This window comes from Lates calcarifer, linkage group LG15, assembly GCF_001640805.2.
Source record: "Lates calcarifer isolate ASB-BC8 linkage group LG15, TLL_Latcal_v3, whole genome shotgun sequence".
NCBI classification, from domain to species: Eukaryota; Metazoa; Chordata; class Actinopteri; family Centropomidae; genus Lates; species Lates calcarifer.
In genome coordinates, this window is record NC_066847.1 from 1,379,519 (window position 1) to 1,392,060 (window position 12,542).

Consider the following 12,542-nt stretch of genomic DNA (forward strand, 5'->3'; position numbering starts at 1 on the left):
CTCTGTTGGAGATCAGGTCTGGGTCACAGCCACTTCATCCCAGAGGTTGTTGGATGAGGCTGAGGTCAGAGCTCTGTGCAGAAACCACGTCTTTACGGAGCTTGTTTAAGAACTCACATCAGCTGAGTGACCCTCTGTCGGGTTCAGGGACACGCTCTAACAACACATTCAATAACTTTTCTATTCAATTTGCCGTGTATAATTGAGGCTGTGATTGTATTTCTGCTCATGTTTACGCCACAGCGCCCACAGGCCTGCAGGTCCTCAACACAGCAACAAATAAATCCTTTGATATTACTTCCTGCCATGTGCAACCTCCTCACATTCCTCTGAGAGAGAGAGAGAGAGAGAGAGGTGTGTCTAAAAGAGAGAGAGCGAGAGAGGGGAGGAGGGGGTGAGATAAAAATGGCGTCTCTCTCTCTCTCTTTGAATGGAGGGAACAAACCCAGTGAACCCGAGCTGCTGGCCGCCCTCCAACTGCTATCAAAGTTGATCCCCTGGCTGAAAAGCCTGTTTTCTTTTCTGCTCTCCATTCATCTCCAGCACCACAGCCCATTAGAAAGTAAAGCATGGACGGTCAAAATAACGATTACAAAATGGGACGTTTAAAGGATTCGCTGCGGGGGGTGGGGGTGGTGGGGGTGGGGGTTGGAACTTAAAGATACACTCCCAAACTTAGCCACAGCAGCCGGCAGCTTCCCAAACCTCCAGGAGCCGGGAGTGAACCTTCGAAACTTTTCTTTTCTTTTCTGCATTTTTCCTCCTGTTAACAAATCCACAAACACTTTCTGATCCCTCAAATAATAATAATAATAAACTATTTATTTATTGGGGACTATTTTCAGCGGCGGATTAACACTTTATATAAAAATCCTGTCAGTTAGCTTAGCATTTAGCCTCTCAGAGCTGCTAGCATGGCTTCAGACTCTTAAGGCCTTTTCACAAACAGCATGACGCCAATATAGAACACGGAAATACAAGATATTTGCCCACAAAAACACAGCTGACGTTCCACTTTGGCGGGTAGTAACGTTAGGATGTTTGTGGGACAGTTTGAGGTCCTGTTGGGGAGGCAGAAACCAACTACTGGGATCTTTTGACCCAGAGCCTCTGACAACCTTTACTCATGGTGCGAAAGCTCAGAAAAATCAACTGTCTTTTAAATAAAATTGCTTTTTTGTCCTGTAGTATTGGCGCTCTGTGTGAAAGTACTCATAACAAAAACAAGCAGCTCGTGCGAATTAATTGTAGCAAAAAAACCAAAACGTCCTCAGTGTGAAAAGAGCTTTAGACTGTGTCTGAAATCACACTGTACTCACTATATAGTGAGTTGACCACTTTGTAGCTCTGTACAACCGTATAGTAAGAATTGGAAAACAACCAATGGTCACTAATCAAGCAATATATCCCATCATGCATTGCATTTGTGCTGTGAGAAAGTGACTTGTCTTAATAAACACAGTTTTTATATAAAACTAGCAAAGCATCAAGACCAAGTGTAAAATAAACACAAAGTACAATTAAATCCAGTTATTAAGGAGTTTAGAAAATCTAAATAAACTAAAATACAGTCAGATAAAAAGCATATTTATCATAAGACTAAAAGGTGATTTAATAGAAGGCAGCGGTAAACTGAAGACACTTATTACGGTTTGTTAGCGCTGAGCTCTGTATTTAGTGAGTGGGTTGTAGTGAATGAGTGATTTCAGACACAGGCCTGGTTCCCGTTTAAACTCTCAGAGGATGAGCCTTATAAGCCTTCAAACTGCACTTCCTGGTTTGTATTTCAACGCCAGCTGGAGGGTTATTGTTGGTGCCGATGAATGTGAGTTCCACAAACTCCTTCTTTATTTATACCCCGCCGCTAAATCCAGAGCAACCTCCGCAGCTGTGAATGTGACTTCAGGCCTTGACTCAGCTCCAGCCGACGACCAACACAACAGCTCCGTGTTTTCTCCTCACGTTTATTAATCTCCTGTTTTTCTCTCACACGGGCACAAACAAAGACAGAGGATGAGGTCAGCCGGCCGTCGCTGCAGGGAATGTGTGAGAGCAGCTGCTGTTAAACAGGAATTTGTCCGGGGCTGTTTACACCGCCGCTGACTCACGTACAGGAAGACATGAAAGACTGAGGAAGTGTTTGACCCAGTTTTCTGCCAGCTCACTTCCTGGTGTTGTAGAGAGATGAAGAATCCAGCAGTGGAGGCTGGAAGAGGGAGGGAGGGTTAAAACATGACTCAACCGACACAAGAACTTTTCTAGATAGTTTTGTTTACATGTGCAGAGTCTGAGGTTGTTTCTGAATCACTCATTTCTGATCTGAGCCGTCGTTCCCATAGACGTGGACACTGACAGGAAGTTAGGCGAGGTCGCATTAAAATCTCACTTCCTACAGAAAAAAAAAGGATGTGAGAAAACATTTTTATTTGAAAAAATAATAATACAGACCCTGAGTTTATCCATAAACATTTCCTCCTCCCAGCTTCACAGGTGCCACTCTAATGCTGATCCAGTACAACAAAGATAATAATGTTCAGAGAGGGATTCATGTCTTTATCTGTGAGGCTTTATTCTGAGAGCTGTTTCTAATGTTTTGTCCCATTTACAAACATGAGGAGGACGAATATTAGAAACACATTAATATGATGCAGCCCAGTACAACACGACTACAGAGGGATAAAGGTTGATTAACACCAGAAACAGAAAATGGTCATTTTAAGCTTGATAAAGGAAGAACATGTGGCAGAGCTGTTGGACTGGATTTTACAGGTGTCCCTAATAAAGTGGTCAGGGAGTGTATGTTGCTGTGTGACGGTATTTTCCACTATTTTCTGATGTTTTATGGACAAAGTGGACGATGAATTAATCTGGAATATGAATTAACTCTCGTCCGTCCTCTGCAGGACGGGAAGAAGTCTCTGTAACATTAACCACTGGATAACAGATGAACTTAAACTCACTTCAGCTAATCCTCCAAACTAAACCTGGGATCAGAATCTAATCTAATGTTTGGATAATTATGTGTTGAGTGATCGCTCCCTGATTTAGGTTTATTTCCTTTATAACTTTATTCTTTTTGAACGCGTCCTCTCTTCACTTTAAAAGTTGTGCACACTAACAGCACAGTGTGTGTAAGAATAGATTTCTGTGTGTGCTCTGAGCTGTATTCGACTTGTTCTTGTTCTGTGTTGGAGGAAGTGGTGACAGTTTATCTCGGTTTCAGTGTTTGGTCTCGCCCCTAACTGCTACAACCTCACTGGATTCCAGTATGACTGGACTCCTGCTGCTGCTGCTGCCATTGACACACACAGGAAACCTCAGCCAGGGGCCGCCTGATTGGCTCACGTACCACGTGGTGGCGGTGATAGTAGCTCCTTTTATGGTCATGAGGGCCCTCTCTCTTTGACTGGAGCGTCAGGTTTAGCCCGGCTGCTGTTTCTCAGAAACAGAAATGTACACGGTGTTCTCCAGCAGACACACACCCTCCTCCCTCCTCCTATTGTCACTGTATACAGGCCGGCTGCCAGACACTGCTTCTACTCATCACACTCACAGACAACTATTTCAGCTGCACACGTCTGTTTAGATACAGGTTATCGGTCTAATACAGAGGAGTTTCTCCTGCTGTATACACAATATAATAACTGTTTAATAACTGCTTTGAAAATAAAGTGTGTGATATGTGGAGCTGCATTTATCATAAGGTCCGTGTATGTTGTGGGTCACAGGTTTTGGTGCAACAGTGAACAGTGATTACACAACATGTTTCAACACACATCCTGGTTTTAGCACGCGCGCGCTCACGCTTTAAAATGACTGGAGTGTTGTGTAAATAAAATGAAGTGGATTCATGTTGATTTTTAAAAATAATTTTTGTGTGATTAAAAAATAGTGCTTTGTTTGTTTTGCCTGGACAGACAGCAGCAGACAGTTAGGAGTTATGTAATGTCCATTTGGAGGGAGCAGTCCAGAGACGGAGCGTGGTTAGGTGGAGGCGGGAAACCGGAGCACGTGCTCAACATCGTACACGCACGTTATACATCAGCTTTTGTGTTGTAATGTTGTAAATGTACAAGTAAGTTTTTAAAATGTCGGCTCGGTGATTCGTCGCGTTGGTTAAGTGTAATCACCGAATTTATTTTGGTTTACAAACCCCCCTCCCCTTCGCAGGGAACATGGTACAGTCCACAACGCGTCACCCATTGTTTACAAATCAACTCGGGTTGTTGGTTAGTGCCGAGCGGCGTGGTGAGAGCGAGGAGCGGCTCCGGGGCTCTCATTCATCCCGACAACAGAATACACACACACCGAAAACCTCCACCCAGAGACCGGACTCATCTCCGCCACGATGCCCTGTCGGAAGGAGAACTACATCTTTCTGGAGCAGTCCGTCACCGTCGACCCCAAAGAGGTGGACGCGCTGGTGACGAAAATCGGCGAGGCGCTGCAGCTCCACAACAATAGCGGCGGCCACCAGAAGACGGTGTCCGTGTCCATGTCCTGCCTGCACGGGCTCACCGGCGGCGGCGCCGGCGGGGTCAAACCGGCGGCGATCCTCAGCGGCAGCGCGGGAGCTCCGGCGCAGAAACGCAACGGCTGCTGTATGCGGCTCCGGACCCGGGGGCACCGGGGGAGCAGCAGGGCAAGCCCGTACAACATCCCCGGATCTAACGGCGAACAGGACTGGGACCAAATTAAACCGTGGAACAAAAAGAGGATCGGCGTGGAGGAGGAGGACGATCCGCACCGGCTGCTCCAGGAGTTAATTTTATCGGGGAATCTGATTAAAGAGGCCGTGAGGAGGCTGCAGTTCTCCGCCGCGGACTGTGGAGATTTCCCCAAGGCGGCGGACAACGTGCCGTGCTGATAACGTAACGGACGGACCGCGGGGGGGAGCGGGGGGTTTCCGCCGCAGCGTTTCCCCCTCTACCTCCACAGCAACACCGAGACTGTACACACGGACTGTTTAGAGAATAAATTTCACAGGACTGGTAGCTATGTTTTCTAATTTTCATCAAGGTTTTTCATCGAATTCGTCTGCAACGTTTGCTAGCAGTTAGCCTAGCTGACATGCTAGCCACCCGGCTAATGAGCCGTGTTGTTTATGTTTGAATGTCTCCTTGTGGGTCAGACGTCCGGGCTGGGGAGGGGGAGGGGGGGGGGGTGGAAGTTAAAGCCACCAAAAACCCACTTTAACAACAAATATATGAGCAGAAGAAGCTAATTCAGAATCTTTAGAAGGGCTAATGTTAGCCTGTAAGATGTAGAGCTACACATGACATGTATGTTTGTGTGTTAAGATGGAGTCCTGAACAATGGCTGGTGGATGGAGGGATGGTGGAGTCACAGTGAACAGTGGCAGGAAGTCATTTTTTATTCACCACTGCATTCAGGAATTTATCCGGGTTTTTGTGTGTGTGTGTGGGGGGGGGGGGTCTCATGGCTGAAGTGTAAACTAGCCATTCCCTGCTTTGGCAGACCTTTATAATTACACAGGGGGGGTTAGGTGGGAGGTTTAGTAGTCCATTTTGTTTACAATCTAATGCTGGGTGCAAAGGACCCCCCCCCTCCTCTTTCTCTTCTCAGTGGGTCGTCCTTTAACCCTCAGAGCCGCTCTGTTCACCGGTTTACTCGACCTCAACCAGACGGATCAGTGAAATCGAGCCTGTGTGATGCCGGTGTTTTAGCCTTAAGCGGCTCAGGACGTGTTCCCAGGGTCCCACCGCCGGACGCCACGCCGTGCCTCTGTCAGCGGCAGCTCCACGCCTCTCCTCTGGACGTTTATTTTGTTTTCAAAGAGGGAACGTGGACACTTCGGACACGTGGAGGAGTGGGGGCATGGGAACGAAGGAGAAAACACGCCCTGTTCCCACAGGGCTTTGGCTGATGTGTAACTGTTTGTTTGTAATGCTCGGGGTGGGTTCGGGGAGGGAGGGGGTCGGCACGTCACATGACAACACTTCTGTGGTGCTTTCACCTTGTTGGAATTCCCTCCGGGAGTTCTGTTTGTGTTTTTTATTTTCTCCGTTTCTTCTCTGTGTAAAAGAAAAATCACCACGACTGCTTCGTACCGAAGTATCTGATAATGTTCCTGAGTATTCAGGGCCTCTTTTTTGTTGTTGTTGTCTTAATAAACACATTTTTGTTTTTCCAAACCTCTGTGGAGCTTTATTGGAGACGCTGTAGCCTTTCCAGAAACTTCCCTCACTTGTTGAAGTTTGTCTTGTCCTTCATGTGAAGCTGAGTCCCCTCCTCTGCTTCCTCTGGGCCTGTGAGCGTGGACAACGTGGTCTGGAAGGACACATGCTCATTATCAGCCTATAAATACCCCCTCCCCCGTCTTCAGTGGATCACAGCGGGCAGGCATGACACCAGCAGTGAAAAACATGTTTTGCTCCGGTGGCCTCGTGGAGCTCAGAGCCAGTCGAGGTCCCTGCGTGTTGTTGATGGCGGCTCCCTCTGCTGTCGCTGCTCGGTTACTGAGGGTGAGTGTCGTCATCCGTCAGCAGCAGCAGACGGAGCTGACAGCGAGCGGAGGGTCTCTGGGTGGATGTTAAGGTTCAGACTGGAGGTTTCTTACTCCAACAAAAACCAGGGTGAATTTAAAACATCTGCAGGTTCACACTGATGTTTGAAATGTAACGTTTAAAGCTGCAGCATGAGACAAGAAAAGTGCTTTACATGAAGATAAAGGAAGAAAACTTTGAGCATTACTTTCTGTTAACATTTCAATAAACATCCATCGCAGACCAACACCAACCTCCAAATACTCCGTCCACAGAGACCAATCTGCTCATCAGAGAAACTGGAACCAAAAAGAACTGATGCGTCTTTTAAACCAGATCAAGTCTAATTTAAAGAGTCTGTTAAAAAGCGGAGCAGCTGACTGACGCTCTGCAGAACGACGACATCAGTGGATAAAATCAGCCCAAAAATCAAACATCTGCTCAGGCAGCAAACGAAACGACGAATCACCTGCTGCTTCTGCACCGAACACAAACAGTCACAGTAAAAGATGAACTGTATCATTCATCTGAGTCTGATACTGCAGCACTGAGGTGATTACTAACATTTATTTCCATTATTTCAATAATTGTTATTTTTCAGTTGTAAATGAATCATTCAGTCTAAAATGAGGAAAATACTTTTTAAAGGTCAAAGATAAAGCAGCAGATAAACAGTGGATCCTCTGAGTGGAGAGGCTGAGGCATTTTAACCTGATAAATGATTCAACATTTTCCCTCCTGATACAGACTGAGATTCATCTCTGTGAGAACAGAAAACTGATCTGAGAGCAGTGATATCTGCACACACTCAAACTCATCGGGAACGACTGCTTTTATCAGCAGTAATCTGGAGAGTGTTTGGATTAAAACAGGTCTGTTTCTGTCCAACAACAGACGAGTCTCAAACCTTCACATTCAGATTTCATTTTGTCCAAATAAAGCTGCTGTTTAAAAATGTAACTGCAAAGTGAAGTGAACAAACGCAGAGACGATAAAGTGTAAATGTAGAATCTGATCACAGAGCTGCAGTCAGTGAGTCTGACAGTTTCAGTGTGAAGCAGCTCGTCTGTGTGGGCGGCTGCTTTATTCTTCAGGTCGGCCTCCCACTCACGGCTCCGCTGCATCCCTGACGCAACCAACACACACACCGAAGACAAAAATAGCAAAGCTGCGACTGTATTTCTGAGCTCTCACACACTTAGAAAAGAAAAAGGTGAGACCACTCGTTCTGTGCCTGCTGGCAGATCAGGTGATGTTCTCTCCTCGCTCACCTGTCTGACTCCAGGCTGAAGGTGCGTTTGTGTCCGTCTCTGTGAATTCATTCAAAACCAGAAACAACAAGAAACAAATCGACGTTTCGGCTTCGTTTTTCTGACTGAACAGATGAAGACAGCTGTGGAAGAACTGAGTCTCTCTGGTGACATCTGAAGAAAAACATGTGAATAAATATGTTTAAGGAACCAGATCAATAACCTGGAACCACAATAAAATGATTGTTAGTCAAGTTGACGTCCTGGCAGAGTTATCACAGACACAAACCTCACTGGATTAAACTTATAATGTTGAATAAAAGTATAATTATCTTTATTCACTGCATCATAAACAGCATCAAGCATTCACCTCAATTTAATGACCTTGTTCCCACGCCTTATTAGTTGTGCCTACGTGATAGTTTCTCGTCTTTCTGTATTGGAACAATACTCAGACAAAAATCTGTCTGATTTTGACTCAGAATCAGTCGTGTTGTGACAAATATTCCAAAAACATACGCAGTGATCTTCAGCTGCTAAAAAAAGACAAAAAGAACAAGTCCAGAGACATTTAGTGAGGATGAATCTTAACAGTTTAAGCTAAGCTAGCAGCTCTGTGAGGCTGCACTGTGGTGATTTGAGCTAAATGCTAACATGCTGATGTTTAGCAGGTTTATGGTGCGTTCAAGCTGTACTCTAAAGTCAGAGTTTTCAAGTCCCTAGTCTAAAGTTTGAACCTGAACGCCTCCTGAAGTCAGAGCAACCTCCACCAACCTCTACATCAGAATCCAAGATGGCTGCTCCTCACATCAGCAGCAGTGAACTCTCTGCTAATGTTCCTGTTTATAGCAGCTCAGTCTCATTAGTTTACATGAAGTCAGTCAGACACAGAGAACTGTTCAGGTTTTATCTGTGGACATGTTGCTACGCTGTTTGTAGAGCGCTGTTAGCATGCTGGCAACTGGTGTTGCTAACAACCACGAATGACGGCGCAAAATTTCACGTTAATCAGGACTGATTATCATCCACACTGATACCACAGCTTAAATAAACACTGTTAAACACTGTGAATTTAACTGATTCTAGAGCAGAATCATAATTTATTAAAGCTGTAAACCAGTTATACACATCTGGGAGTATAGTTTTGTTTCCTGTTAATAAAAGTTGTTTATTTCCACATAAAGTCTGTAAACTAAACCCTGAGACTCTGTTTGACCCACAGCAGAGAGGAGTGTTGATGTGTCAGAGAACAATGAGGTCAATGTGTTCCTGGTTTCTACTGGAATGAATTCATGAATGAACTTGAGTGAGGAGGTATTTAACTTGTTTGTCAGCTGGGCAGGTCTGTAATTACACGACTGAACAAAGCAGTGGAAATGTACAGCTGCAGCTACACTCACTGTGCTGATATTTAAATAATCTCAAACTCATCAGTTAAAGATGAAGGTTTTCTGCAGCATGAAAGAAGAGACAACGTCCTGTTCCACTAACATCTGCAACAATAATAATACAACCTATTTATACATTATAACAAAAGTCTAAATCTAAAATAAACTGACGAAGCTTTAATTTAATTAACTGACTGTTGTTTAATTGATTAATATGTTCTGTACTAAAGTATATGACAGTACAAGTGTATAGTAGAACATAATTATGAGTTATAGTTCTGCTTTTTTAATGAGACGTTTGATGAGACAAATGAAATATACACATATTAAATGCTATTAATAGTGTTACTTTAGTAGACAAAAACACACAAAAATATATGAAAAGCAAGTATTTAAGCAGATTTAAAGGCCAATATGAATTAATTCTGTTTATTTGTATTAATACTTATTTATTCTGCATGATTGTCTGTGATTGTAATATATTTAAATTTACTTTTTTCTTTTACTTATGTAGATTATTTTAGATTAGAGGCAACTTCATTGTCGTTGCATGACGTAAAAGTGCAGCAAAAGACAGTTTAGTGTTTAAGCTTAAGGGGCTTAAGCTTAAGAATGATCAGTGTGAACAGTGTGAATGAGTGTAACTTTAAAACCTGTTCTTGCCTCAGTTACTGTGCAGTCAACACGGCCTCTGTACTTTTCCCCTGATGAACCAGTTTACATCATCAGATTCAATGCCTCACACTCTGCTGCGGTGTAATGACAGCAGGTGTCCTGTTGGTGGCGCCAGGACACCGTCAAGTTCCCAGACCTGATCCTGGAGAGCACAGCCCTGCTTCCTCCTCATTCCACCTCTGACCAGGCTGCAAAAACTACAGGTCACAGCTGACAGATGCTCAGTGACGGCCCAGTGACGGCTGGTGGTCGGCTGGTGGTCGGCTGATGGTCGGCTGAGTGTATAAGTGTCCTAATTATTTACTGACTGTATAATAATTATAAATAAAGAAGTAATTTACGTTAAACATCATGATACTGTGAAATTTCAGTCACAGTTTTACAACTTCACAAAGGTTTAAATTGGAAAATATCTGAATTTTACGAGTTTTATAGAAAAATCACCACAGGATGAAACTGTAAAAAAAAAAAAAAAAAAAAAAAAGCAGAAATCCTGCAAAGTGAGAATAAAGTCACAGAATCATGAGAAAATGTTGTTTTTTCTTTTATAGCTCTATTCTACTGAAATTTCCTTTTCTCCGCCCTTTTTTTTCCCTTTAGTCACCATAATGTTAATTAATTAAATAAGGAAAATAATAATGAAGTTACTTTCACTCTTTCAAACCTCCAGTTTTAGTTAAAGGTTGTAAAAACACTCAGATCAGAATTTAAACATAAATGAAGCATATTTCCTTTAAACTGTTTGATTCCTAATCTCATTAAACAGCAGATTATAAAATGTCATCAACAGGAGAAAAACAGATTTACTGCAGCTATAATAAGACTGAAGATTCCTGCCAAAGACAAACCTCGAGGGGTGTAGAGATGTTTTTATTTTTTTTTAATGATGTTAATATTTCTCTGACGACCACATGACTCAGACATAAACAGGAGCTCTGTGCTGCAGGCTTAGCCCACGTCAGAGCTGGATTTTAAATCTTTATTTGTGTTGAAGGGCTGGTTGAAATGGAAATCTGAGGGGATAAATTTACACCATGTCTAATGTCACTCATTCAGTCTGAACTGTCACGTAACACCGTGGAGAATGGTCTGAACAGAAGCTGGTAGTAAAAGACGTTTAAAGACACACGAGGAACAGGAAAATCCAGCGTTTAGTGTTTGGTAAAGTGTCAATAAAGAATCAGAATCCTGGATTTACCTTTAAAACCTTGAGAAAATCTGGGATTCAACCTCTGACTGAACCTTTACATGTGTTACTGAATGTAATCTGTGAATTAGCTCTTAGCTGCAAACTGAGGCAACAGTATAATAATCAGTGGTTGTAAGTGAAGCTTTGGCAGTGAATGGTTTTAAACACACAGAGTTATTACCGTTCATTCTCAGGGGAACACCAATCTAACTAAGAAAAATTTAGAAAGGAGTTCAGATTTTGTGTCCCCATCATCAACATCCCTCTAAAAGACAAACAGCATCAAATATTTACATCTGTCATCGTCTTATCTCGGTTTTTCAGTCTCATTAAGACTCATTCATCCTCTGAGCGTCGGCTGTTCAGCTGTCGATGTTTCTGTCTGAGATCACAGACGACAGACGGACGCTGACAATGGAGGATAATTTACAGCAAACTGAGACGCAGCATGAGCCGAACGCACACGTCGTTTTATTTCATCTTCAGCTTTTTTATTCTGTAAGTGGAGCAAAAATAGAAGCTGAAGATCTGAAGTTGAAGAAGGAGCTGTGTTTATTCATGATTCATTTTCCCTCTGCAGCTTTATTATACATCAAAGATGGTTTGTGTGTTTTTGTGCTTCAGCCAACAGGACGACACTACAGAGAGACTTCAGACCAGAGACCAGCTCAAACTCAGGCGATCTGCTCGTTAGCTGCAGTTAACCGTGTTCACCTGGTGAAGCAGGTGTTCTAACGAGGCCCTGAGAGCTGAGGAGCAGACAGGTTGAAGGAAAAACAAACATGAAGTGTCAGTTTTGTTCCAGCCTCAAAAAACAACTTCATCGTCTTTGATTCTCCAGGTTTCTGAGTCTGAAGGTCTGAGCGAAGGTCGGTGAAGCCTGTTGAAGCTTTGAGGTTTTTTCAGCTGAAGAAATCCCATCACACACACACGATCTCCACCAGATCCATCTTAACTCAGCTGTGAACATTTCAAATTAAAATATTTCCACACTGGAGACTAAAGAAAGGCAACATCTCAACACAAAGCTTAAAAATTTCCTTTAATTTGTCACCCATCTGTACGTTCGGTTCTGCTGTTCAGGTGATCGTAATCTGGTGTTCGCGCTCAGATGTAGCAAAAATAATTTACACAATGAAAGCCTGCAAATACAAAAAAGCGCCCTCTGCTGGATCACAAACTGTTAGAGACTGCAGGCTACATTTGGAATATGATCTTTTCACTCCAACAAACGTTCAATTTGTTTCCGATTTTGTTGTTCCAAACCAAAAATCAGAAAACAGCTAATTTTTTGTTTCCGGTTTCTGTTTTCTGATAGAGCGCCCTCTGCTGGATGACAAGCAAACTACTGGAGCCTACGTCTGAAAACAGATCATCACAGCTCGAATATGAACTTTTCACCCAAACAAGTGTTTGAATTTCAAAGAAAAGTGACAACCCATTTACAAACTTTTATCTCCATTAAAACTGAGTTAAAATGAAAAACATAACTGAATCATTTGTTTCACAAAGACCAAATTTCCAGGACGTCTGA

The 12,542-nt window shown here is 43.2% G+C and overlaps 1 protein-coding gene across 1 annotated transcript; it reads left to right on the forward strand.

The window, feature by feature from the left end:
• The first annotated feature begins 4,004 nt into the window (after nt 1-4,004).
• gbp (glycogen synthase kinase binding protein) lies at nt 4,005-6,155 on the forward strand. Its single transcript, XM_018678725.2, has one exon. The coding sequence runs from the start codon at nt 4,349-4,351 to the stop codon at nt 4,865-4,867; it is 519 nt and encodes a 172-aa protein (XP_018534241.1). The 5' UTR covers nt 4,005-4,348; the 3' UTR covers nt 4,868-6,155.
• The last annotated feature ends 6,387 nt before the right edge of the window (nt 6,156-12,542 follow it).